Below are 27,568 nucleotides of genomic sequence, written 5' to 3' on the forward strand. Positions count from 1 at the left end.
CATTTGTTCTCCTGGCAGATTTCTGGGCTCCAGGCGCTGACCTACATCTGCATCGTGGGCTTAAAGACCAGAACGCGCACATTCTTGAACACGCGTTTGCCCATGGTGTTCACACAGGACAAGCGAGGAGGGCCTTCTTCTTTTTCTTTTTCTACTTTTTACAAGCGCATATCTGCCAACTAGAGTTGGAAGAGGCTTGGTGTGAAAGGTCAAAGTGGTGCAAATCTCGCAAACCTTGCTCCAGTCTTTTTCTCTCTCAGCTTTATTCCGATATTTAAAAGACTTGGTGCCATCTTATACTGACCAGAATCGAACTGCAATTCACTTCTGTGAATGAAAAGGGTGGCCATTCATACATCACTGCCAAATTAGAGTCCCTGATTGGTCAAAGATCTACCTGGTTTAACTCTCAATGGCAGCACATTTTGTACATACAGACCAAAAACGGTCATAGTAACGTGAATGTCTATGTGTGAACGTGAGCGTTTTGAATGCGGAAGCCAGAAACGAGCATTTACGCACATTTACATTGACTATTCATTGGAAGTGGTTGCTTGAACGAAGATGTGAACAAAGGTTTAGTCCCATGTATTCGTTCTGAGGTTGACCCATACAGGTGCTGCAGGTTTTTGGGTTGTCAGGGCCCATAGAGGGTTGTAGAGAGAAGCAGTACCATCTTAAAGGGAGTGCAGGTGTGTCTTGCTGTTCCTTTGTGACTCGTATCTGAACAGACATCATATAAATGGAATGTAGCAGTGCTGTGCGTGTGGTAAGTGGGATGTGAAGTATTTTTAAGAATAATGTAAGCTACACGCACTTATGATGTATGAGTGACGCTGTCGTATGCTGCCCTTACGGTGCACTCTAGTCATTAGCCATGTGCACACACATGACCCTTACTGACCACGCAAATGCTAAACACACAGGTTTTAAACGTGACACATAGGCGGCAGTAGGATGCCCTCACAAACTACAATGTGATTGTCTAATTTCCTAACTTCTAACAGTCAGGCTGCAAGTAAGGAGTGTGCAACAGATCTGCAAGGAGCGCACACTTGAACATCACTTGACATTGCACAGGGCTTGGGGGGTTTAAAAAAACGTCCTCTTTACTTCCCCTTATATGTTTTTGCTACGACCTGTCACTCACGGCATGCCCGTAGAAAAAATATGCATGGGCATTTTTGCCCATTTCTTGTAGACCACCTAAGTGCCCCGTACGGATTTGCCCATTTGCCTGTATCCAACAGTAAGGGCAGTTGTGACTAAGGCATTGTTTAATTAAAGCTGACTGATGCGTTTTGGATCAAGAAAACGACAAGCAACAAGCAGAATGTATAAAAGGACAAGTGTAATTAACTGTATTGGAACAAGGTTGTCAATAACGTTTTGGAGATGATTCTTACAGTTTAGCATATGTGGAATGTGTAGATCTGATCAAATTAGTTACGAAATTCATAAGCAATAACAAAATAAAACAACATCTTTAACTACAAAACTGCAGTTGTGTGTTTGTGTGCGACTCCTGGAGGCCTACATTCTCTTGCAAAACCGACCAATATTGATTTGCGGGGATCATTTTACCTAACCTGGGTGTGATAATCTGCCAATTTGTAGCCTCTGAGAATTAATTAAAAATGCAACATAATGAATGAATTCCTGGAAATGTGTCAATACTCAGAGGAAATCTACTTCCCACTGTGTTTTATTGCTTTCATTAAGTGGCCGCGGCTTTTATTAATTAGGATGTAGCAATAACCAAATCGATTAATATTCATCTAGGGGCCAAGTCTTGCTGTAAGGCAGGCTGCTCAGGTGACATAAACAACTGGTAATGACAAGCACGTGTGAGGAAGAACATGTTTGAGCCCTGCTCTTTCAGTAAGCCCACTTCAAACTGCATCGCTTGGTCAGAGGGGCTCCAGGGGGATTTCATTCTTAATAAATTGGCATTTCATAGATACTTTAACACCGCTGCAGTGTTTGTGATATCCTGAGAAAATAAAATAGGTAATTAGGCAGGAAATTGGGCGCCCATCTGTTTTCTTTCCATTTTACAGCAAGAACATCCTGTAAACCGGCACTACCCATAAAATAGAAGTGAGTTTATTCTGTATCAAGGAGCCAGACCCAGAACTGAAATTCATGCCCTTCATAAAGCAAAACAACCTAAAAACTGCAGAAAAAAGCAAATAGCTTCATAAAAGTCAACCTCTAATTGTTAAGTATTTCATTTTCTTGCATTTACATGCACTTGTGCTGATTCCCTCTCATACGGCAGCTTGGTCAGGTCACATTTGAATGCACAGTAGAAGTTTTAGGCCTTTTTACTTATTTCTTCTCCTGGCAGATTTCTGGGCTCCAGGCTCTGACCTACATCTGCATCCTGCTGGGTAAAGGCTTAATGACTAGAAAGTATACATTTACATGATGGAGGGATGATAAGGAGATAAAACTCCTATCTTTAAGCCACTTTGAACGTCTGTGGCTTGAATATGGATCCTGTAAGGAAATCGTTGCTTCAAAGTTTTTATTTTTTTCTTAGTTTTGAAGCTCTGTTTAATAGTAAGTTCAAGAACAATTGTGCTTTTTGTTTTACTGCAGCAAGGTTATTGGAGACTAGATGTGTTGTCATGAGTCTGGTAAAACGATACATATCCCGATATACATGTCATAATTCGATATATATCCAAATGTGTTCTAAAACAATACCAGAGACAATATTTCACAGATATTAGAGTATTACTCACAAGAAACTACGCCTGAATATTAATACAACTTTCACATGAATCAAATGTCTTTTATTTAATGATCAGAACACTAAGAATTGCAACTGTATCTCATTTACAAGTTACCCAAGCCAAGTCTTGGTGCTTTTATTTCGGTAATTTCAGAAATATCAGAGTTGTCTGATTTTCACAACAAAATATTTTCAGCATAGGAAAAAAAAATCCACAAAAATTAAATGTACCACTGCTAAGTTTAGCCAAACCGGTACCTTTTGAAAAGGCAATATTATACTAATTAAATATTAAGTAATGTAATTTGTTAGCAGTGGTGTACTTTTCTCTCCTTTTAGCAGGTTTGTTCATGGTACCATAGAAACCATTGGAGAGTTACTATGCATATGTGGCATTACCTTATTTCCTGCATTATAGGGTGCACTTAAAAGCCTTGATAAAAAATACAGTACGCCTTATAACCTGGATTGCCTTATAAATGACATACATTTGAAAATAGACCATTTATTGATGGTGTGCTGTACAGTGCAGAAAAACCTAGTATTTTCACGCAAGCAAATCAAGTAAACTAGTTTTAAAAATGCGTTTATGGCTGACACTTTGGATTTTGGACTAGGCTGGTAAATGTGTAGAGCAGTGGTCCTCGACAGTCCAACTGTCCCACGGGACAGAGAAAGAAAAAAACACATGACCCACATTCTTTTCCTTTTAACTCATCTGGCTCTGAAAGAAGATTTATTTTGGAAAAGTACTGGATTCTCCACCACATCTGACTCACTCTTGGAGAAACCACATCCACTACTTTCTTCAAGTGTCTGCACCAACCACTAAATTGAAACCCCCAAGCTAGAAAACTTAACAAAAAAGTATATGGATATACTGCGACAGTTGTTTCCACACACCATAATAATAATGCATAATATTCAGCAATTGGCTGTCTACTGTTACGAGGATGCTGCTAATAAAGTTGTTCAAACGGTGCCTTCTTGTTTATTTTTGCACCCGTTTCTTTTTTTTTTTTTTTTGCATTTATCCGCCGCACCTATTTGTCGGACAAGGCTGAAGTTGGCATACGATTTTTTTTGCTTTTACTTTGACAGTTAGGTTAAGGGAAAATCTAGTTCACATTTTAACGCTTTGTACTTTAAATCTTAGACACAAATAAAGAACAAATCGTTCATTGAAAATATTGTCTGACAGTGAAACGGTCTATGGTCTGATAAGGTAGGGACATGTGGCAGTTTCCCCTGACTGAAACTCACACAGGAACTCAAAGACACGCACACATACACATCATATACTCAGGGACCAAGCTAGTGCTGGTTGGGTAGGTGCACCTATTCAACCATTTAAAACATCTGAGCAAGTTCCCTGATAATGATGACACACACTGACATACACTCTGCTAACTCCTTTATTCTTTTGGGTGGTTTGTTTGGGTGTGTTATGTTTATGTATTTTAGTATGTTTTGCTGACTTTTTTTTTTTAACAACTTTATTGCACATTATGCCATTTTACAAGAAAGTACTTTTAGGTATGCAATAAAAAAAACAACAACAGTGTTTTGCTGACTAGTGTCTTACCTTTTTCAGTTTCACTTCCTGGGTCAAAGGACCCAACCTCTGGGTTTGGTAGGCTTAAGTAGAGCCTGACCAAAATAAAAATATTAACCTTAACTGGAACCACCTGGCCCAGGGGAGGGGCCATGGCTTATAAAAGAGTGTGAATTTTGGTTCATGGCTGATGAGAGTGAGGAGTCTGTGTTTCAGAGTGTGTGCTGTCATTACTGATGCTTACCTTCTGTAAAATAAAACTAACAGGCATTTTTTTCATTCACAAAAAACTCTGGAGTGGTTTTTGTTGTTTTTTGCTTGGACCTGTCGGTCCCACTCCGGACCGGAGTGTGACAGGACAACTGGTGCAGAGGCATTAGGTGGCTAACCAGCTAATAACTAGAATAATTAGACGACGATGATTCAGGAAAAAATGAACCTTTCCTTCCTTTACAGTGTTGCTGTAGAACATTTGTCAATGTTGCAAACAGAGCTTGTGTTTTGTGTGTTTGTAAATACAAAAACATTTGGGGAGGAATCACAGAAAACGTACCTATACAAGAAGGCAGCGGGTTATCCCAGGCTCTCCTTTCACCCGTCATACACTTCAGCACAGAAGCTCCATGTAAAGTGTATCCAGGCTCACATCTGTATGTAATGCTGCTCCCAGAGAAATGACCCTGGTCGCTGACTTTGAAGCCAAACTGCGGCACGCCTGGATCCTCACAATGAGACAACTCAAAACCTAAAAAGGGAGAGAAAAGAAAGAAAGATCGTCAGAATGGGGATTTTCTCAAAAAGCTCACAAAAGACGATCTAAAGCTTTCAGGAGATTAGTTTTATGGAGATGCACAACAAATTTCCTCTAATAACTGGCACGCTCAAATATTCTGCTTATGAGCTTGCTCATATCACAGAAGCTCTCTTCCCGGTGTATTAAAAACCCCCAAAAAATACATGAGACATCCTCTTATTAAGAGGGATAGTGAGGCATGTATACACTTGATCCAATTTAATGTTGTTTATTCACAGTCTGCCTGAGCTCAGTTTCCATGGTAATACTGCATATTTGGTTAGTTCACAGTTTTAGAGCATGACATGTGAATAGTTTCATAAATAAGCTTACAAACCATAACCCAAATTTGATGTATGACATTACTTAACTGACAGGGGATGCCAGAATTTGAGTTATTCCCTGCCAGACTGATGAAGGTGCATGTCAAAATCCCTTAAAATGGCTATTTGGGAAGTTGCACTTTTACCACGGAGCAACATTAATGCATCTGTCATCAATGTTTTCCCACCGGAAAGTACTGTGATTGTGTCAAAAAGAATGCACTTTTTTTCAGATTCTGGATTGCGTCCTTCATCATCCATGTCTGACATGGACTAAAACAAATGAATAAACCATACATCAAAATGCGGTCACAGACTGAATGCACCACTGTAATAAATCTGTAATAATGAGAAGTGTTGGCTGCAGACTCACTTGAGTAGACTAATTTGAATCCTTCTCCGGTACTTTCTGCATCACTATAAAATTCCAGCCAGAGATGGTTTGATGTGGAAATCAGTGTCAACCCCAACATCGATGAGCCGGTAAACGCTCCGAGAACCTGGGCTGTGTTGTCTTTACCGTCATGAATCTGTAATAACCCAAGACATTGAAAGAACCAAACTTTTTTCTTCTTAAAAAAACAAAAACCAAAAAAACAGGAGAAATATAGAAAAAGGGGGCAGATGCATATGGGAGCCCAAAAGGATATGTGTATACCTTGAGAATGTCCCCCTGGGCGAGATGAAAGGTTCTGGCAGAAATGTTAATGCCTTTTCCAGCTTGCACCTAAAGTCAACAGATTACATTTACTGATCCTGCAAAGACCAAATTCAATCACAATAATCTGAATAATCCTTTTAATTCTTAAAAAGAAGCACAAACGAAGAGATTTCGGTTACCTGGATGCTGTAGATGCACTCGTGGTTGTTTTCATAGTTCATTGGGTAGTTTGGTGATAGTAGTATCCCTTCATTATTTATAACTGAAGAACCGCACTCAGCTAGAGATATTCAAAAACAAAAAAACTTTGCTTAAAAAAAGTTTGGAAAAAAAATACCCAAAAAGAACAATCAAATCTGGTAAATTATTTATCTTTCCCCTCATATTGTTTGCTGCCTCCCATTTAAGAGAAAAGCTATTGGGAAGGACACAAGAATGTTATGGGTATCGAAAAGAACAAATACTTCTAGGGAGCGCTATAAAGTATGTTTTTGTATATGAGAGTAATTCAATAATCCCTTAAAACAGCTGAGCCGTCAGCTCTTTACTTCTGCTGAGAACAAATTCAGAAGATAATTTACCAAAAGATATCCACTCTCTGCACTTTGCACACCTGCTTTTTATCTCCAAAAAAAATCCATCATGTCCCCACCCTCCTTTTTTCCTCCTCACTTCAGCCCACTCTCCCGCTGCTCGATGCCTGTACTTATGTAATAGTCATATTATAGCTGTCATATCATCAATAAATCACTCTGCTATAGTTTCCATTTAGAAAATTACCTCCCCACTCTCTCCCTTCTTTCCGATTTAATTCCCTCACAATCGCCCTTTCCCTCTTGCACTGCATGGAAAGTGCTTTTTTCATAGTCTTCAGGTTCCATCAAAATTCCTCTTTTTTGTTCAGTGTTTTCTCCTCTTTTCTCTTTCTCTCTGTATTTTCTTTTCCAAGCTATTTCCCTTTAAGCTTTTTACTCATATTTTTCTCTTATCTGTGAACCAAATAATTTAAAAAAAATCTTTAAAAACTGTTTAAAACTTTTAAGTTATTAAAACGTAAGAAGAACAGTGGTGTATTTTCTGTATGATGCACCAAAAAGGCTTAGAATTTATTAAAAAAAATGACGCTCATATGAATTAATTCTAGATGTTGTTACTCTATTGTTCTTACTACTCCCAAACTACTAAAAAACTATTTAGAGCGGGACTATCTAATGCTCTGGATTTTCGTAGTAATTCGGACACCAAGCTGACTACTTTTTTGCTTTTAAACAGCAAATTTGATGTCACAGATTTCCCAAAATAAAAATCCAATACATTTGAACATTTTACAAAGACTATTTATAAATCCACTGTGGTCTGATGATGAAAACGTGAATGTTTTATAAAAAATGAATCAAAATACTTTTTTTTTCCACATGAAATTGTTCACCAATTGTTCAAACACAAAGCATTGTGCTCTATTTTCAATCTGGTGAGCATCGATGCAAGCTGGTGTTTCAGCAAATTTCTAGGGCACTCGATTTTGTAAATGTAGATTTAGACAGTCCTAAAAAATGGTTAAAAAAAAACATTATATGGTGTACAACGTAGTGAAGGAATTCGGACACAACCTGTATTTTTATGTTACCAACAAGGTTGGCAGTTAGCGTAGTCTCAGTAACGCTTGTTTTAGCGGGTATCAGTTTGTTTTTACGTGTTGAAAAAAAGGTTGGGAGTTACAGTTATTGTGAATACACTAACATGGCTAATGCTTCTAATGTGTACCGTGTTACAAACAAGTTCAATAGTTAATTTAAAAAAGTCTGACTGACAGACTTATCTTAAATCTCTTTTGTCTCGCTTGATGCGCCTTATAGTTCGGTTCACCTTACATATGACATTAGTTCAAAAATAGACCATTCATTGATGGTGTGCCTCATAATTCCATGGTGTGGAGGACAGAGTAATTGAAATTGAGTCTTACAAAAGCATAACTAACATGGATAATGACATAAAAAGTCTGAAGTACGCCTAAGGGAAAATTGTAGAGAAAACAAGCGCTCATTTTATCCCCCATTGTGTGTTTTTAACAACTCTGTAAAGTCATACAAAATAAGATTACAAACAAGCAGGGACTAAATACAATTATTTGTGTAAAAGGAAACAGTACAGTTTTATCACAACAGGCAAAGTGTACAAATTATTACAGCAGACATCACCACTAAAAATAAGAGACCTAATGCACTGCCTTATAATTCAGTCACTGCTTGATCTGAATCGTTCTGATTTTCTGCACCTGTATACATTTATTTGGATGAAAACATTATGTCTCATGGGAGAGTGAAGAATTCGGCAGCACAGTGCTTTTTACTCTTATTCCCACATTTGTACAGAAAAAATAAATGTGTTGGATAGATTTCTTACTTCAACATCATGAAGTTTCAGACACATTGTGTTTATTTGCGTTGGTCACCTGTTGAATTGCTTTATGACTTAGTCACACAGGTGCATATGGAGGGTTGACTTGTATGGGTGCTTAGGGTTGTCCTGACCTGTATAGAGGGTCTTAGACAGGTGGGACAGTATCTAAAGGGGAGTGCAGGTGTGTCTTGCACAGGCGTGTGTGGCCTTGTACAATTGTACATGTGTACATGTAACCAATTTAAAAAAAAAGTTTGCTATTTTTTATACCAAAGTCTTTACTTTAATAAGCAAATGACTAATGTTTGGCAGATCAGTGTGTGATTCACTGTAAGTTCTATATGTTTTTTTGCAAATAGCCTTTGTGCATCTGAGCTGTGTCTAAGACTATTATATCCATGCAAGAAATTTTGAAAATAAATTGCAAACATTTACTTAGGCTTTTCCTTGTCAAATGGATTATTTAAACAACAACAGAACCAGATTGGAGTCATTTCAAATGTCAAATGGTTCAATCAATGTCTGTGCTTTTGAGCGTGAAATCCCTTGGATCTTACTGACATAAAGTCATGGGATGCCAGGCATTGCCTTGTTAGAATTTTTCACTACTGGACAAGAAACGTTTTGTCACGACTTAACTGTTTTACTGAGCAGGATTACACCTTTACAGTGGTTGATAAATGCAAATGTTTGGATTTCAGGTTAAATAAAACTTGTTATGCTTATTCATATATATTTGCTTATTTATTTGCTTATTCATATATAATTATTGGTAACACTTTATATTAAGATTCCTTTACAAGCTTTGTTAACACATTAACAAGCATTATAAATGAATTTATAGGGTGTTAGTAAGACATTTATTAGTACAATAAGTCTCTTCTTCTTTCTCTTTCGGCTTTTCCCATCAGGGGTCGCCACAGCGAATCATCTTTTTCCACCTCACTCTATCATGGACATCTTCTACCCTAACATTAGCCAACTTCATGTCCTCTGTTAAGACATCCATGTATCTCCTCTTTGGCCGTCCTCTTGCCCTCCTGCCAGGCAGCTCCATCTCCAACATCCTTCTACCAATATATCCACTATCCCTCCTCTGAACATGTCCAAACCATCTCAGTCTGGCTTCTCTGACTTTGTCGCTGACACAGGCAACATGAGCCGTCCCTCTGATGTACTCGTTCCTTATCCTGTCTAACCTGGTCACTCCTAAGGAGAACCTCAACATCTTCATCTCCGCTACCTCCATCTCAGCCTCTTGTCTCTGTCTCACTGCTACCGTCTCTAACCCATAGAGCAGAGCTGGTCTCACCACTGTCTTGTACACCTTTCCTTTGAGTCTTGCTGGCACTCTTCTGTCACACAACACTCCTGACACTTTCCTCCACCCGCTCCAACCTGCCTGCACTCGCCTCTTCACCTCTTTTCCACAATCCCCATCACACTGAACTGTTGACCCCAAGTACTTAAACTCCTGCACCTTCTTCACCTCAGTCCCCTGTAACCTAACGCTTCTACCTTGATCCCTCTCGTTCAGACACATGTATTCTGTCTTACTACGACTGACCTTCATACCTCTTCTTTCCAGAGCAAACCTCCACCTCTCTAGCTGTTCCTCCACCTGCTCTCTACTCTCACTGCAAATTACAATGTCATCCGCAAACATCATTGTCCAGGGAGATTCCTGTCTTACCTCGTCTGTCAGCCTGTCCATCAGCATAGCAAACAAAAAAGGACTCAAAGCTGATCCTTGGTGTAGTCCCACCTCCACCTTGAACTCCTCTGTCTGACCTACAGCACATCTCACCACCGTCATACTTCTCTCATACATGTCCTGAACTACTCTGACATACTTCTCTGCCACTCCAGACGACCTCATACAGTACCACAGCTCCTCCCTCGGCACCCTGTCATACGCCTTCTCTAAATCTACGAACACACAATGCAGCTCCTTCTGACCTTCTCTGTACTTTTCCATCAACATTCTCAAAGCAAAAATGGCATCAGTGGTGCTCTTACGGGGCATGAAACCATACTGCTGCTCACAAATCTCCACCTTCTTCCTAAGCCTGGCTTCCACTACTCTTTCCCACAGCTTCATTGTGTGGCTCATCAACTTTATTCCTCTATAGTTGCTGCAGTTCTGCGTGTCACCCTTGTTCTTAAAGATCGGGACCAGAACGCTTCTCCTCCATTCCTCAGGCATCTTCTCACTCTCTAAAATCCTATTGAACAACCTTGTTAGAAATTCCACTGCTGTCTCTCCTAGGCACTTCCATACCTCCACAGGTACGTCATCAGGACCAACGGCCTTTCCGCTCTTCATCCTTTTCAGAGCCTTCCTAACCTCATCCTTTCCAATCTCTGCTACTTCCTGCTCCACAACAACCACATCTTCCTCCCTTCTTTCCCTGTCATTTTCCTCGTTCATCAGCTCCTCAAAATACTCCTTCCATCTTTTCTGTACACTCTCTTGGGTTGTTAGCACCTTTCCATCTCTGTCCTTAATCACCCTTATCTGTTGCACGTCCTTCCCATCTCTGTCTCTCTGTCTGGCTAGCCTGTACAAGTCCTTCTCTCCTTCCTTTGTGTCTAACCTGTCATATAGCTCATCGTAAGCTTTCTGTTTGGCCTTTGCCACCTCTCTCTTCACTCTACGCTGCGCTTCCTTGTACTCCTGTCTACCTTCCTCAGTCCTTTCTACATCCCACTTCCTTTTAGCCAACCTCTTCCTCTGGACGCATTCCTGTACTTCCTCATTCCACCACCAAGTCTCTTTACCGTCTTTCCTCTTTCCAGATGACACACCTAGCACCTTCCTACCTGTTTCCCTGATAATCTCTGCTGTAGTTTCCCAGTCCTCTGGAAGCTCATCCTGACCACCCAGGACCTGCCTCAACTTCTGCCTAAATTCCTCACAAGTTTCTTCATTCTGTAGCTTCCACCACTTGGTCTTCTTTTCTGTTTTCCCTCTCTTTTTCTTCCTGACCTCCAGAGTCATCTTACACACCACCATGCGGTGCTGTCTGGCTACACTCTCTCCTACCACCACTTTGCAGTCATTAACCTCTCTCAAATGACCTCGTCTACATAGGATGTAGTCCACCTGAGTACTCCTACCTCCACTTCTGTATGTCACTCTATGTTCCTCTCTCTTCTGGAAGTAAGTGTTGACTACAGCCATTTCCATCCTCTTCGCAAAGTCCACCACCATCTGTCCCTCCAGATTCCTTTCCTTCACACCAAACCTGCCCATCACCTCCTCATCACCTCTGTTGCCCTCACCAACATGCCCATTAAAGTCTGCTCCAATAACAACTCTCTCTCCTCTGGGAAAACTCTCTATGACCTCATCCAACTCACTCCAGAATCTCTCCTTCACTTCTAACTCACAGCCAACCTGTGGCGCATACCCACTGACTACATTCACCATCACCCCTTCAATTTCTAACTTTAGGCTCATCATCCTGTCTGAGACTCTTTTCACCTCTAGAACACTGTTTACAAACTCCCCCTTCAGAATCACTCCTACCCCGTTTCTCTTCCTATCAACACCATGATAGAACAGTTTGTATCCTCCTCCAATACTACGTGCCTTGCTGCCCTTCCACCTTGTCTCCTGCACACACAGTACATCTACCTTCCTTCTCTCCATCATGTCTGCCAGCTCTCTGCCTTTCCCTGTCATTGTGCCAACGTTAAGAGTCCCTATTCTCAAACCTATGTTCCTGCCTTTTCCCTTCTCTCTCTGGCCACGGACCCTTCTGCCTCCCCTCTTTCTTCCACCAACAGTAGTCAAATATTAGTACAATAAGTCTAATAAGGTTTATTAAATTACTTAGTTAACACATTTACAAGCATTATTTTTAGGATGTTTTCAAGATGCTAATGATGCATTTACTGATATTATAGGTGCCTAACAAATTGTCAGTGTTAATAAGCTTAATAAGATTTATTGACAACCTTTGTTAACAAATTAAGAAATATTATTATTGTTTGGGGTTCTAGTAAGATATTTATTAGCATTATAGATGCCTGACACAAGCCGAAGTGTTCATAAACTTTATACGTTTTATTAACTAACTTAACAAATTAATAGGCTTTATTAATGTGTCAGATGCTAGTAAGGTATTTATTAGCATTATAGATGTCTTGCAAATACCTGAAAGTGTTAATAACATCTAAAGTCAGACCATTGTCTTCTAAATCCATATTACTAAACTGCTTATAAGCTTTACAAATGTATTAATTACTTTGTTAATAGTTTATTAATTGTTTTGCAGCACCTCATCTAAAGTGTGGACGTTTTTTAGCACAAACAACCACAAAGCATAAAGATTGTAAAAAGAACTTTATGACATTAAAACAGACTAAACATACACAAATCGTTCTGTAAAAGATATATAATAATTTAATTCAGACAAATAAAAAATAAAATAAAAACATATATACTGGTGTTGGATGACTCTAGCATCATAGCTAGTAATAGGATAAAGTATTAGCATCTATCCTGAGTGAAACATTCATTGCAAATCCCATCACCAGGAGACAATTCTCTGCATTCAATGCCAACTGCATTCAACCACGGTTGCCTTGCTTCAAAGTCCAATAGAAAGTTGCACAAGACAGTTATTTTTGAAGAACGAAGACAATAAACCTACAGGAGCCATGCTAACGCTAACACGCTAACGACCGACCGGTACAGAATCAAAGATGGGCGGGGCTTTTTTGGTCACCTGTGTGAAAGCAAAGTCTAAGAGGCCATTCAATTGGCTGAAAGTGAGCACGCCTGTTTTGATGATGAGTTTGATTGACAGATTCATTAGCCAATGGTGACATTAGTTAACCTGCCCATCTTTGATTCTGAATCAAAGATGGGCAGGTTAGCGTGTTAGCTTTAGCATGGCTCCTGTAGGTTTATTGTCTTCGTTCTTCAAAAATTACTGGCTTGTGCAACTTTCTAGTGGACTTTGAAGCAAGGCAACAGTGGTTGAATGCGGTTGGCATTGAATGCAGAGAACTGTCTCCTGGTGATGGGATTTGCAATGAATGTTTCTCTCAGGATAGATGCTAATACTTTATCCTTATTAGCTTTGATGCTAGTCATCCAACACCAGTATCTATGTTTAAAAAAAAAATTGTCTGAATTAAATTATTAAATATCTTTTACAGAACGATTTGTGTATGTTTAGTCTGTTTTAATGTCATGAAGTTCTTTTTACAATTATGCTTTGTGGTTGTTTGTGGTAAAAAATGTCCACACTTTAGATGAGGTGCTGCAAAACAATTAATAAACTATTTACAAAGTTAATTAATACTTTTGTAAAGCTTATAAGCAGTTTAGTAATATGGATTTAGAAGACAATGGTCTGACTTTAGATGTTAATACATGTTATTAACACTTTCAGGTATTTGCAAGACATCTATAATGCTAATAAATATCTTACTAGCATCTGACACATTAATAAAGCCTATTAATTTGTTAAGTTAGTTAATAAAACTTATTAAGCTTATAAACACCTAGGCTTGTGTGAGACATCTATAATGCCAATAAATATCTTACTAGAACCCCAAACAATAATAATACTTCTTTATTTGTTAACAAAGGTTGTTAATAAATCTTATTAAGCTTATTAACACTGACAATTTGTTAGGCACCTATATTATCAGTAAATGCATCATTAACATCTTGAAAACATCCTAATAATAATGCTTGTAAATGTGTTAACTAAATAATTTAATAAACCTTATTAGACTTATTGTACTAATAAATGTCTTACTAACACCCTATAAATTCATTTATAATGCTTGTTAATGTGTTACCAGAGCTTGTTAAGGAATCTTAATATAAAGTGTTACCATTATTAGTCAACCATTCTTATGGAGTTGCTGCCATTTCTTTCTTTTGTGTGAACTGCAAAAACACTGATAACCCGCATGTGTATTCAATTTCCTCTTTTGTCTTTTAACTCGGCTATAGATGAAACCCACTGACAATAAGGCCCTTGAAATCTTTTAGGACCCACAGCTGTTAATCTTTACTAGCGGCTACAATGATGCCATTCTTTATTAGAAAAAGCAGCTTTTGTCTGTTTGTAATTTGCACAACTAGCAAAAGGTGACATCAGACTTACAAAATGTTTTCAACTACTTGTTCTTAATCAGACTGTGTTCTAAACCAACTTATTATTTGGCAATAGTTAGATAACAAAAGCATGTTAACCCTTTAATTCAACTGTAGCTCCAGTGTTGATATTCCTTTGACTCTTCAAATATTTACACAATTAACGTAATTCCAGCAGGTTCTGAAGCGGAGAAAAGCAGTGTTGCTTGGAAATGCCACCCTTGACAGTAGTGAAGTGCTTATGTACTTGGTGACAGCAGATTCTGTCGCAAAGAATAGCTAGCGAGTAATGTAATATGTTGCATATCAAAGCAAAACCGATATTCAAAGCCTCTTTGTTCCACGTCAGATTCAGCTGATTTGCACTAATCGTGTAAATGGAGTTACAGTGTGTCAAAGAGCGTGTGGTTTTTAGGTTTTCAACAAAGGGGTTAATTTCTAGATGTCAAACTTCTGAATAATTTAGCTGGCCAATTATGAATCCAGCAAAAGTGACAAGATCAATTAAAAAAACAAAAAATCTAAGTAAGAAAGTAACAGTTTGATTAATACAGACCAACACATCGGGGTAAAGGAGCGCTCCACATTCTTCGTCCACCACCAAGACAGACCAACTCTGGCGCCCCCTCAAGGCGGTATCCCACATTGCAGGAAAAAGACAAAGTGTCTCCAACCCCAAAAGTGTAGCCATTTCTTCGACCAAACTGTGGCATACCGGGGTCCTCACATGGCTCCAGAGTATATTCTGAAAATGAATAAAAAACACTGACTGAAAATGAGACCTTGTATTGAATTTTGATATCTAAATCCACACAGTAAACTGACAAGTTATAACAAGTACAGTTGATCTGCTCTTATTTAATTCAATTTCCAAGGACAGCTAAATTGGTCAACACTGACAAAAACACAACAAACAGATCAACATTAAGCTGCGTTCACACCAAACTTGATTCAGATCAAGGTCTTAGGGCGCGATTTAAGTGTCGGGCGCAGTGTGTTGGTCTGGGAGGAGCCTGTTTATTTTAGGGTGTTGCGATTTGGGCATTGCGTCGTGTTGAGAAATCTGGACTTTGGGAAAGAATACGCGTCACATCAGCCAATCAGGGATTCAGCTTTGGTTTGAGACGTGTTGATGCCGTAGTCAGCGTCCAAACCAGAATGGAGGTAAATCTGATCATTCTCCTCCTGAACTTTATGAAAATGTTCTTATTTGTATTGAGACACCATTAAAAAGGTCCTCTAGTTTTATTTGTATTTTTTCCTCCTCCGACTGCTGACTTGCTGTCTCATATTTAACTGGTGCCACAGAGAGACAGAAGTAGCGCTGAAAGCGTCCTTCATTCAGACGCAGCTCCTGTAGTAGATGGTGAACCACATCGTGTTGGGAGAATCTCTCAATGATCTCATGAACCCAGACATGAAGACGTGACAACCGAAGCTCTTCAATGAGTCTCAGTGAGGCTAAAAACCTCTGGCAGTAGCTCCTCCCACATGCATCAAGTATATGAACACATTATTGAAGAAGCATTAAGCAGCGAATTTGACGCGGGGATCGCATTCAGTCTGAACGCAGCATAGATGAACATTAGGATTAGGTTTCTCTTTATTTGTAAAAAGATGACAACCAAGGAAATAAAATGCATCTCACTGCACTTGCATAACTGAGAGGCTGACTTAGAGTTGTCTGTCCTAACGTAAACTTGTGGTTAGAGAGTACCACAGAACAAATCCTTTAGTTGGACGAGTCTGAAGATATGGTTTTGTATTTAAGTGGGTTGAAGAGCAACCTGAGGTGAGCAACTGAAACCTCTTGTGACACAACATGCGCTTTGTTCGGGGTATCAGCTCGTGCCATATGAGAAGCTATAAAAAATCCCTCAGTGCAGACTCAGATTGAAGAGCTCCTTTACTCCAGAGTCACTGAGAGAGCATTGCAAGGGTAATTAGGCAGAGTATCTTTTTTTTTTCCCTGAGTGGCAGATGTACCCTTGAACTTCTCTTAACTCTGCCCCTCTGCATTTCCTCTGCTATAAAGTGTGATGGTGTGGTAACACAACACTTTTTCAGTTAAATAATTAATAGTGATGATTTATAGAAATGAGAAAGCTGCATTGCACAGCATTTTTGTTAGAGTAAATAGGTGCTGCATTTCAGTGCTGAGACAAAGTTAACTGCAGCTCAGAGAAGGGAGGGGTATACATAATCTCAGTTAGGTTTTTTGTTGTGAAATGAACATTTTGACATTTTGTACTTGAATTCAGTTGCATCATAATTCCTCTGTATTTTGCTCACTTTCACTTTTCATATTTCACCAAAATTATTGCATTTATTCAGAATTTGAAAAATAGGGGCAAACACAAATTCCAACCTAAATTAAAACATATTTAAGAAGTTAATATTATTTTAAGATTACGAGTTGAATTAATTATAATACCTGAGAAAGTTATGTTGAAGCCTTCATATGAAATGGAAAAGTCAGAGATGAATCGTAGTTGGGCTTTGAAGTTTCCATAGAGACCCGCATTGATGTTGCTAGGCAACTCATTGCCAGTCAGACGAGCCAGTGGTTGCAGGAAACTCCCGTTCTCAGTAACCAGGAGGTAGTCATGTTGGTCCTCCAGATGAAAAGAATGGAACTGAAACTGAACTCCTGGTTAGGAAACACACACACAGATATTTGAACATTTTTAAAATGTAAACTATGGGAAAGATTACTGTCAACATGAAATGTATGCTCATCAAAAAAGTTGTGGACACTTTCAAAAAAGTTACAAAGAAATATGAATACAACATTTAGCTTCACGTTTTATGTGTCCATTTTGGGTACCACTTTTCTTTTGTTTTTAAACGACTTCAGGCATGTATATCACGTCACGAAGGATGGATTCAATGCCAATCAGCAATAATACAACACAGTAACACAATGACACCACATTTGGGCTGTGTAAATAAAGCTAAAACAAAACAATCTTGCCATATGTGTGCAATAATTTTAGAAAAAGAAAGAAAGTTGGGTATTTTGATCCTTTTTTTATAAACCATGGTCGAGTGTTTGTAACTTTACCCCAAGTTAGCTTTCCTGTGTTTGTGTTTTTGTTTCAGTATCCTCTTATGTTCAACCTTTTTTAACAAACATGGACTTTTTTCTTACACCTAATAAGTGTGGTGACATGTCTCCTATTCCTTGTTATAGTATTTTCCACAATTTCTGGGTCTAAAAGGGTCTTCGGGTGCATTGTTTACTCAATCAACTGTTGTCACTTTGCAGAAACCAAAAGCCGTTGGAAAAGCAACTGTTTTTATCATCTGTTATTTATTGGGACAGAAATATAGTAACAAATGAATTTCCCAGCTGTGCCATCAATACAGTTCAATTCTATTTTAATTTAGTTAAATAAATGAGCCTTGGTACGCAAGCGCACTTTGTCGGATATATGCGATGGATATTTATGCCTGTGACTCTGTGACGTATTTTCGACAGTAATATTACGCCATAGTTAACTATGAAGAAAGTAACTTAACCTTAACTAAACCTTTTTTTACATGATAAAATGAAAAACTACAACAACAAAAAATTTCAGGTTGTGGCACCGTTGCTGCAGCTAAACCAGTGGGCTCACTGTGCCTATCGCTGTCTATTAAGCAGTGTGGATTTGTGTTTGTCGCTTGCCTTTCCCATGGCTGACTTCAACGGTCCAGGTACAGTTGAGAGATGAAGGGTAGCTGTCTGGATAGCCAGGGCTCAAGATAGTTCCCCACGGACCTCTAACATCCCCACCACACAGTGCTGTATAGATTAGGGCAGACAGCGAGGGAGACAGAGGCGGGAGGGAGAGAAAGAAAGATGAGCGGAGGCAGGCAGTGGCAGCAGAGAGAAGGGTCGGATCAGACTGTTGGAAGCTAAAACAAATAATGCTTCCCCGAGGACCTTAAATACCATTTCTATAACACAAATATACCAAACACATACACACCAATGCTTATAGAGGGTGGATAGAAACAAGGATAAAAAAATGAGATGCTCTAAAGAGCAGGCATGCTTTGTCCTTTAGATGCTAAACAGATTGTTTTGCATGAATTACAACGATAAACAGTACATTTTTATATATATTTATACTTGAAAATTGAAAGCTAAAAAGAAAGGATAAGTATAAAATTCCTAAAAAAATATAATTTTGATGTGTAGTATATGTTGTTGTCCTAAATGTTACGACAGCAGATAAAGCTGTGTTGGGTAAGTTCTCTTTTTTTCAAAGCTTTATGATCAAAAAAGCTAGTTTAAGACTTCTCTAAGCTCTTGTTTTGAATGAGAGAAATAATATATCAACTAAAAATTCCCAAAAAAAACCAAGGCTGGAAAAGTCTTAGAGATGGTTCTCTGGAACATCTGATGATCACTTTTTTTTTTTTTTTTTTCAAAATAGTACTGAGTAAAGATTACATAAAACCTCCAAAGACTTCATTTTCAATTTTGGTCAAAGGGTAAAATGAAAAAAAGTTTAAATATATAAACATTATCATGCAGAAAAGCAGCTGTGCTTATACAGATACGAGGTGTGAACACCATGGAAAAATGCCTGGTCCGTTCTATGCATTTTAATGCATGTGCACTTTATATAGAGGGGTGTTTCATTTCAGCATTCCTGAGTTGGTGTTATTCTACACTATGGTGGATAGGGTGTCAATTTTTCTTACAAGAGAGGTATAAAATGCCATGGCATTGCCTCAAAAGTGCATGAGTTGAAGGGCAGTAGGAAAGAAGTTTGTCAAGAAATTCTGCCAAACTTTCCTGAATATTTTTAAGGTATTCCTCAAGAGAAGAAAAGTACCCAATCCACCAACTGCATCCAAGATTAGAAGCGGGACAAACTTTATTTCACTCTTTTCAGTCTTACACTAACACGGTACAACATGGACGTTGGTCCAGCAGTTGGGCATCATTACCTTCAACCACTGTGGTTTGAGCAACAACAGAGTGAAAAATAAAAAGTTGGGATATTGTCTTCAAATAAAATACAAGAATAAACACAGAAACGAATACACCAATTAATAATAGATACAATTCTGTCAGGAGGCTCTTTACTTTGAGAGTGTAAGAGATCCCAAACACCACATTTTTGTCTCTTTATAGCTCTCACTTGTGCGGGCTTGTTCTTTATACCTTTTCTTTTTTGTTTTGTGTTTACCTTTTTCGTTATAGCACTAATACGATGCAGCAGAATTCCCATGGGCTGGATTTCCAATCTGGTGTTGGGACTTCATAAATCTTGACTAATTAAAATAATATGATCGATTTAACACATGACTCATTCTTTATTCATTACATTTGCAATTCATCAATACAATGAGACAACTATATGCCTAAAGGCCCACTCTGATCATCTTTTGATCAGCATTTCCAATGTTTGCTTTTTTAATGACAATTATGCCGTTTTTGGCCAAAATCAAAAAAATCTGTGTCGTTTTCTAGGACGAAGCTTCTGCAGAGCAGCAGGAGTTCATTAGAAATTCACCTCTAAGTAGTGGGCGGGACTGTTGGAGCAGAGTAAGACCGAATCCGAATTAATCCCCTACCCCCCTTTTTCCTATTGCTCTAATTAAAGGGGCATTTGGAACTTTGATGGTGTTCAAACTGAAATGGCAATTTAGAGCTAGATACCCCTTCGCCGGGAGGGTAATCCACGTCGCGCTGTGACGCGGAGGAGACACGCATTTCTTCACGTGGATGTCCTCTGAAGATCAGGTTTACATTTAAATGTAAGTAATGAATTTTTAGTTTTAGCGTGACTTTCAGAAAACTGATGCTATTGTCTATTTTCCGATTGTGGCAGGTACTCGGAAACGTAGAAAACCGGCAAATACTGATGACGACATCGAGTGGGAGTAATGTCAGAACAGGAAGACACTTTTCTTCCATTTCTGTCCTCTTGGAGGGATAAATGTAGGGGTAGGGAGAAGGCGGAGGGGAAGAATTTGGATTTGGGCAAAGTCTGCCCCCTTTTTCATCATCCATCTGTTTACACACCCTCCTAGCTTACAGCCACTCATAACCCCAACTTGACTACTGTTGTAACAAAAATGGCGAGCAATATTAGAGCTACCCAGTTGTACGGCTTTTAGCCGGATGTCGGCTCAGACGAAGAAAATAAAGACGCACATGGATCTAATCATCTACAAGTGGATACATTGGAATTGGAACACAAAGCTTGTGGCCTTTTCCAATTAGCATTTTTTGGTCTGGTCCTGATTCACAGCTATTTGAAAAAAAGAAACACTCAGAGATACAATTGTAAGCTTCATTTTCTTCACATACGTCCTCTTTCATCAGAACAATGCTGCAAGAGCATGTTAAAAACACAAAAAAATACAATTTTCATCGGAGTGGGTCTGTAAACTCAACCAAAATTGCAATTCAAAGTAAGGGGAAATATTCTGTTTGACTGCTTCATAATCTTTTCATTTAATGCCATATTACTTATGTAACCCAGGTGATGTCTACTGGCTTTGTTTTGCCTGCCTTGCCCCTGTATTTTTCTCCTTCCTGGTCACTCTGTATTTCCCGCGGCGGTGACGTCATTTGGTCACATGGGGCGGTCGGCCAATCACGAGCGTTTATTCCGTGACGTCACAGCATCACGTGACACGGCACAGCCAATCACGAACGCATATAAGGGTACAGGAAGTCAGCAGTGTTAGATGCAGTGGGAGGCCAGATGAGACAAGGCACAGGTATGATTTAAGTTAGTTTCCTACTTTACTGCTCTATTGTCACTGGATGTTTATTGTGATGCATGGTATGTCACAGGGGCCCTCTATCCAGTTCAAAACAAAGAGCAATTGGAAGTGATTTTTGGCGGAAATTGGTGAGTCAATAGTTTGTTATGCTAATGTAGCTTAGCCACTGTCACTCATTAACATGGAAGCTATTAGCATGGCTTCTCATCAAGCTTTCTGCCTGTTTCACCTAAACCTGAAAAGGGGTACGTACCCATATGTAAAGAATGTGTTGAATTAGTGATGTATTTACTATTGCTCATTTAATGTTTGGAATTGAATGTAGTGCAATACGTACTATATTTTTTATGAATTGTGTGCACACTGGATTATGTCAACTGGCAAGGAATGTGTTTTTTTCTCTGCTTGTTGATGTGAAGAAAACATAGATTTAATTGAGACTCTGGTCCCGTTACCCAGGCCAGGTCCATGATGGCGAGCTAGACCCTGGAACCTGAACCATCAGAAAAGCTGCATCCTCCCGCCAAGCCGGTAGGGGGCTCCTAGTAGCCCAGTTGAAAACAAAGACCTCTGACCCAGCTTATGCCCACACCATTGCTTTAATGAACTATATTCATACAAACTGAATTCACGCTTCCCAGTGCACTTACCTTCCTCTGAACTGTGGGCGAGTTGGTTTTTCTTTGTGTTTTTGTTTCTATGGTGCAACTAAAAGTTGCCGGACTCGAGGACATGCTACAACAGTCATGCCTTTGTAAATGTGAAACCCTTTTGAAGTACTTTTGTGTATATATCTGAATGGCCATTCATTGTTTCTCTTCATTATTGTCTATCACTGTAAATAAATTGCCCACACCAAACAACAACTTCAGTTTCCTGCCATTCCCTCCGAGAGTCGAATTTCAGTCTTCTGGTCATTAGCCCATTTAGTTCTTTTTCTTTTTTTTGTGTGTGACACAGTTGCTACATAAAACGTGGCGAGCTAGCTAGGAGGGTTATATGAGCGGAACTGATTGTTGTTGATGGTGAGTGACATTTTGTCTCAAACATGGAAGTTTTGGTGAAACACGGCATAAAGATCCCCAACTCTGTTTTGGTCAAACACACGGTGAACTCTGACTTGGATGAAGAAGTCGTTGAGTTTCTGAGCCAATATGGTAAAATTTCAAAAGTTGAAGTGATTACAGAGTCTGACTCGGTTTTTGCAGACACGATTATCGTTGAGTTTAATTCAGGAAGTGCGTTGATTGACTTAAGAGAGATTTTGCCATATACCTACATTTGTGGGAGTGAAAAGATTACATATGAAATTTGTGATCTGTCCTCTATGTGCTCAGAGCTTGAAGGGAAGGTTAAGACGCATACTTATCTGAGTGACCTGAGGAATCTGGCTAAAGTTACAGGACAGGACTACGCGGAGGTTCTTAAAGGGGTGATGTCTCTGCTGGGCCAGTCTATCACTGGGCTCAGTCAAACACCACCTGGGAAGCTCCATCCAGATACTAGTGACCAAGTGATGTCATCGCCTCCTCATGCTGCATCATCTTCAGAAATTCTCAACGCCACCACCCTCAGGCCACAGGCCGGAACAGCTGCAGAGGAGCAGGATGTGAAGAAGGAAACACCACAGAGCCATTCTGACCATAGTATGTCACCCAGAGCCCCACCAATCCCTGATCTGAATCCACCTAAGGTCCAACACTATGTGGTTGAGCATATAATGAAAAGCGATGAGAATGCTGCACATCTTTCTGCTGTGAGACTCCGTTCCTTCTCAGGCCGCACTCCAAGACCGCAACATGAAACAGATTATGAAACATGGCGCTCTAGTGTTGACCTGCTTCTTCAAGATCCTGCAGTTTCTGACTTGCAAAGATCCAGAAGAATTGTTGAAAGCCTTTTCCCACCAGCAGCAGATGTGGTGAAACACCTAAAGCCAGACACATTACCAAAGGTTTACTTGCAGATCCTGGACTCTGCTTATGGAACTGTTCAGGATGGAGATGAGCTTTATGCAAAGTTCATGGAGATGTTTCAAGACGCTGGTGAAAAGCCATCTGCATACTTGCAACGGCTGCAAATTGCACTAGTTTTGGCTTTGAAGAGGGGAGGAGTGAAAGCCAACGATGTGAACAGACACCTTCTAAACCAGTTTTGTCGTGGCTGCTGGGACAACAATCTAATCTCTGAATTGCAATTAAAACAACGCAAGTCTGACCCACCATCTTTCTCTGACTTCTTGTTGCTACTTCGAACTGAGGAAGACAGAGAAGCTTCTAAAGCTCAGCGTATGAAGCAGCACCTCGGTTCAAAAGCCAGAGCTGGGGTGCATGCCCAATATGCCTACACTTCTACTACAGAAGAATCAAAGGTTGATGCACTAACCAGCATCACACAGCAGCTCGCCCAGCAGCTAGCCGACATACAGAAACAGCTGAGGACCCTCACAGGTGGCCAGACAAGTCAGAAGCAGTCTGCCACGTACCAGTCTGTTCCTTCCAACAAGAACAGTAAACTGCCCCGCACTCTTCAAAAACCTTCATCTGCAGGACCAAAGCCAGGTTACTGCTACAACTGTGGAGAGGATGGACACATAAAGACAAACTGTAATAATGATCCGAATCCAACGCTTGTAGCTATGAAAAGGAAACGGTTCACAGAGAAACAGAAGTGGCAGCGAAAACCTCAAAGCAACTCGTCTTTAAACTAGAGCGAGTTCCTGTTGAGGGACGAACGGGAACTGCGGAGGACCAACTACGTCCCAACAAGCAGACAACAGTGAAATGCTGCACCGAGTCACATTCCATTCCAACTGAAAAAACTCATCTGCCAAGAGGATTGATTGGATCCCGATGCACAGGCCAAGTCATCATTGCTGGTATGAATTTTCAGTGTTTATTAGACACTGGCTCACAAGTCACAACAGTACCTGTATCTATCTACAATAAATATTTTTCAAATCAATCTGTGAAACCACTGCATGAACTGCTACAGGTTGAAGGAGCCGCCGGACAAGAAGTACCATATCTAGGATACATTGAGATGACAGTTACCTTTCCAAAGGACTTCATTGGTGCAGATGTTGATGTATACACCCTTGCTTTGATCATCCCAGATGTCAGGCCGGATATCCACTCCCAGATCCTGATAGGGATGAACACCCTGGAGCCGCTTTACGAGCAGCATCTGAAAAGTGAGTGTTCCAGCTACAAACCTTCTCAGCATGGCTACAAAGCAGTGCTTCAGTTGCTTCAGCTCCGACATCAGCAAACTCAGGGGACAAGCAAAGACTTGGTGAGGTTGGCCAGTAAAACACCTGTTTCAGTTCCAGCTGGCCACGCCATGGTTGTTGAGGGTTCTATCCATGCCTGTCCACCACCAGCTGGCAAGCGTGCCCTGCTAGAACAACCAACCACGCCGCTACCTGGAGGACTCTGTGTGAAGAACTGCCTGGTAACACTGCCAAGTCAGTCACCCTACAAGCTCCCAATCATTGTTGCCAATGAATCAGAAAAGCCGATCAAACTTATGCCACTGACCATCATTGCAGATCTCACCATATCTCCACAGATCCTGTCTCAGCGTGTTTCCATCAGTGGACACCAGAAACCTGATGCCAAGCTGGATTTTGATTTTGGAGATTCTCCAATACCCGCTGAGTGGAAAGCCAGAGTCACCTCTAAACTGAAACAGATTCCTGAAGTATTCTCTCTTCACGACCTCGACTATGGACGAACAGACAAAGTCAAACATCACATCCGCCTTCACGATGAGACTCCATTTAAACATCGAGCTAGGCCGATCCATCCTCGTGACATTGAAGCTGTCCGCGACCATCTGCGTGACTTGTTGGAGGCAGGAGTAATTAGAGAATCGGAATCCCCCTTTTCTTCACCAATCGTGGTTGTCCGGAAGAAGAACGGGGATGTAAGGCTGTGTATTGACTATCGTAAGCTGAATCTCCACACTATCAAAGATGCTTACGCACTCCCAAACTTGGAGGAGTCATTCTCAGCACTTACAGGTTCCCGCTGGTTTAGTGTCCTTGACCTTAAGTCAGGATACTATCAAATTGAAATGGCAGAAGAGGACAAACCAAAGACTGCGTTCGTGACCCCACTGGGCTTTTGGGAGTTCAACCGGATGCCACAAGGTGTAACCAATGCGCCAAGCACGTTTCAGCGGCTCATGGAGAGATGTATGGGAGATCTACACCTGAAAGAGGTCCTTGTCTTCTTGGACGATCTCATCATATTCTCCAACACCCTGGAAGAACATGAAGACCGTCTGATCAGAGTACTCCACCGTCTGAAAGACTACGGCCTGAAGTTAGCACCCGAGAAATGCAAACTGTTTCAGACATCCGTGCGCTATCTCGGCCATATTGTCTCCGAGCAGGGTGTGGAGACGGACCCGGAAAAGATAAGTGCTCTCAAATCCTGGCCAGTTCCGCAGACACTGAAGGAATTGCGGTCTTTTCTGGGATTTGCTGGTTATTACCGCAGATTCATCCATGGCTATGCTGCTATCGCTAAGCCTCTGAACGACCTGACTAGGGGTTACGGCTCAAAGCGCCGTCAACCTAAGAAGCCAGCCCCCATGCCCAGTCACGACGCTAAACAGCCGTTTAATGAACGTTGGACATCAGATTGCCAGCATGCCTTTGAGATGCTGATTGATCGACTCACAACAGCCCCAGTACTCGGATTTGCTAACCCAAAGAAATCTTACATCCTGCATACTGATGCTAGCACCATAGGCCTTGGAGCTGCATTGTATCAAGAGCAAGATGGAAAGTTGCGTGTCATAGCGTATGCCAGTCGGGGACTGTCTGCAAGTGAATCCAGATATCCAGCACACAAACTGGAGTTCCTGGCGTTAAAGTGGAGCGTCACTGAAAAATTTCACGATTATTTATATGGCTCCAGTTTCACAGTAATTACAGACAATAACCCACTGACCTACATTTTGACATCTGCCAAGCTCGATGCTGCCAGTCATAGATGGCTTGCTGCACTATCTACATACGATTTCAAACTCCAGTACCGGGCGGGACATCGAAATCAAGATGCTGATTCACTCTCCCGAAGGCCCCATCATCAACCAACTGATGCCCATGGTCTGAAGGAGTGGGACTTGGTCAATCAGTTCACCCGTGACCATGTTGAGCCAGGCACTGCAGTTCAGCTCGATCCAGACGCTGTGGCCGCCATTTGTCACTGTGGTCTGTTGAGAGACTGTCCAGAGAACTGCATTACCTTGGTTGAGTCACTGAGCATGTCCATCACAGCTATTCCCAACAGCTATGTGGACGAGTCTCACCAAGGGCTGCCAGTCGTTCCCTCAATGTCTCCCATCGATCTTCGGGAAAAGCAAAGAGAAGACCCCAGCATACGAGAAGTGATTTACCAACTCGAGACTGGTGAAAAGATTTCCCCCACTGTTCGACAAGAATTGCCTGATATTCCTCTGTTGCTGAGAGAGTGGAACAGACTTGAACTTAAAGATAACATTCTGTACAGGAGACGGCAGGATGGGGAGCACATCTTGTCTCAGCTAGTGCTGCCAGAAAAGTTACGATCTATGGTCCTCACCAGCCTCCACAACGATATGGGACATCTGGGAGTCGAAAGGACCCTTGACCTAGTGAGATCACGTTTCTTCTGGCCACGAATGGCAGCCGACGTGGAGCAGAAGATAAAGACCTGCGACCGCTGCATTCGGCGGAAGGCACTGCCAGAACGAGCTGCACCTCTGGTAAATATCGAAACCAGCCGACCACTAGAACTGTTGTGCATGGACTTCCTGACGCTTGAGCCTGATCAAAGCAACACAAAAGACATTTTAGTCCTCACAGATCATTTTACGAAGTACGCCGTGGCCATTCCAACTGCCAATCAAAAGGCCAAGACCGTCGCTAAATGTCTGTGGGAGAACTTCATTGTGCACTATGGCATCCCTGAGCGTCTGCACACAGATCAAGGCCCAGACTTTGAGTCTAACCTCATCAAAGAACTTTGTGTCATCGCTGGTATTGAGAAAACCCGGACCACGCCATACCATCCTCGTGGGAATCCTGTTGAAAGATTCAATCGCACATTGCTAAGCATGCTTGGTACCTTGGAGCCCGAACAGAAGAGGAGATGGAAGGAGTATGTAAAGCCGCTGGTGCATGCCTACAATTGTACCAGAAATGAGGTAACTGGCTACACTCCATATGAACTCATGTTTGGTCGT

General features: G+C 40.7%; 2 protein-coding genes across 7 annotated transcripts in view; one reads left to right on the forward strand and one right to left on the reverse strand.

Moving 5' to 3' along the window:
• The window catches only part of LOC110015877, a 755,614-nt gene that overhangs the window by 331,776 nt on the left and 396,270 nt on the right, over positions 1-27,568 (forward strand). The gene's annotated exons all lie outside the window — the stretch shown is intronic.
• The window catches only part of csmd3 (CUB and Sushi multiple domains 3), a 478,616-nt gene that overhangs the window by 99,027 nt on the left and 352,021 nt on the right, over positions 1-27,568 (reverse strand). For all 4 annotated transcript variants that reach the window (XM_023959656.1, XM_023959655.1, XM_023959654.1 and 1 more), the window contains 7 exons: positions 18,267-18,383; positions 17,031-17,246; positions 15,153-15,341; positions 6,252-6,352; positions 6,070-6,138; positions 5,785-5,941; positions 4,849-5,040 (listed from right to left, as the gene is read on the reverse strand). In XM_023959656.1, the coding sequence (XP_023815424.1) occupies positions 4,849-5,040; positions 5,785-5,941; positions 6,070-6,138; positions 6,252-6,352; positions 15,153-15,341; positions 17,031-17,246; positions 18,267-18,383 (1,041 nt within the window). The remainder of the gene's footprint in view (positions 1-4,848; positions 5,041-5,784; positions 5,942-6,069; positions 6,139-6,251; positions 6,353-15,152; positions 15,342-17,030; positions 17,247-18,266; positions 18,384-27,568) is intronic.

Source organism: Oryzias latipes, chromosome 11 (genome assembly GCF_002234675.1).
Source record: "Oryzias latipes chromosome 11, ASM223467v1".
In the NCBI taxonomy this organism is placed as follows: domain Eukaryota; kingdom Metazoa; phylum Chordata; class Actinopteri; order Beloniformes; family Adrianichthyidae; genus Oryzias; species Oryzias latipes.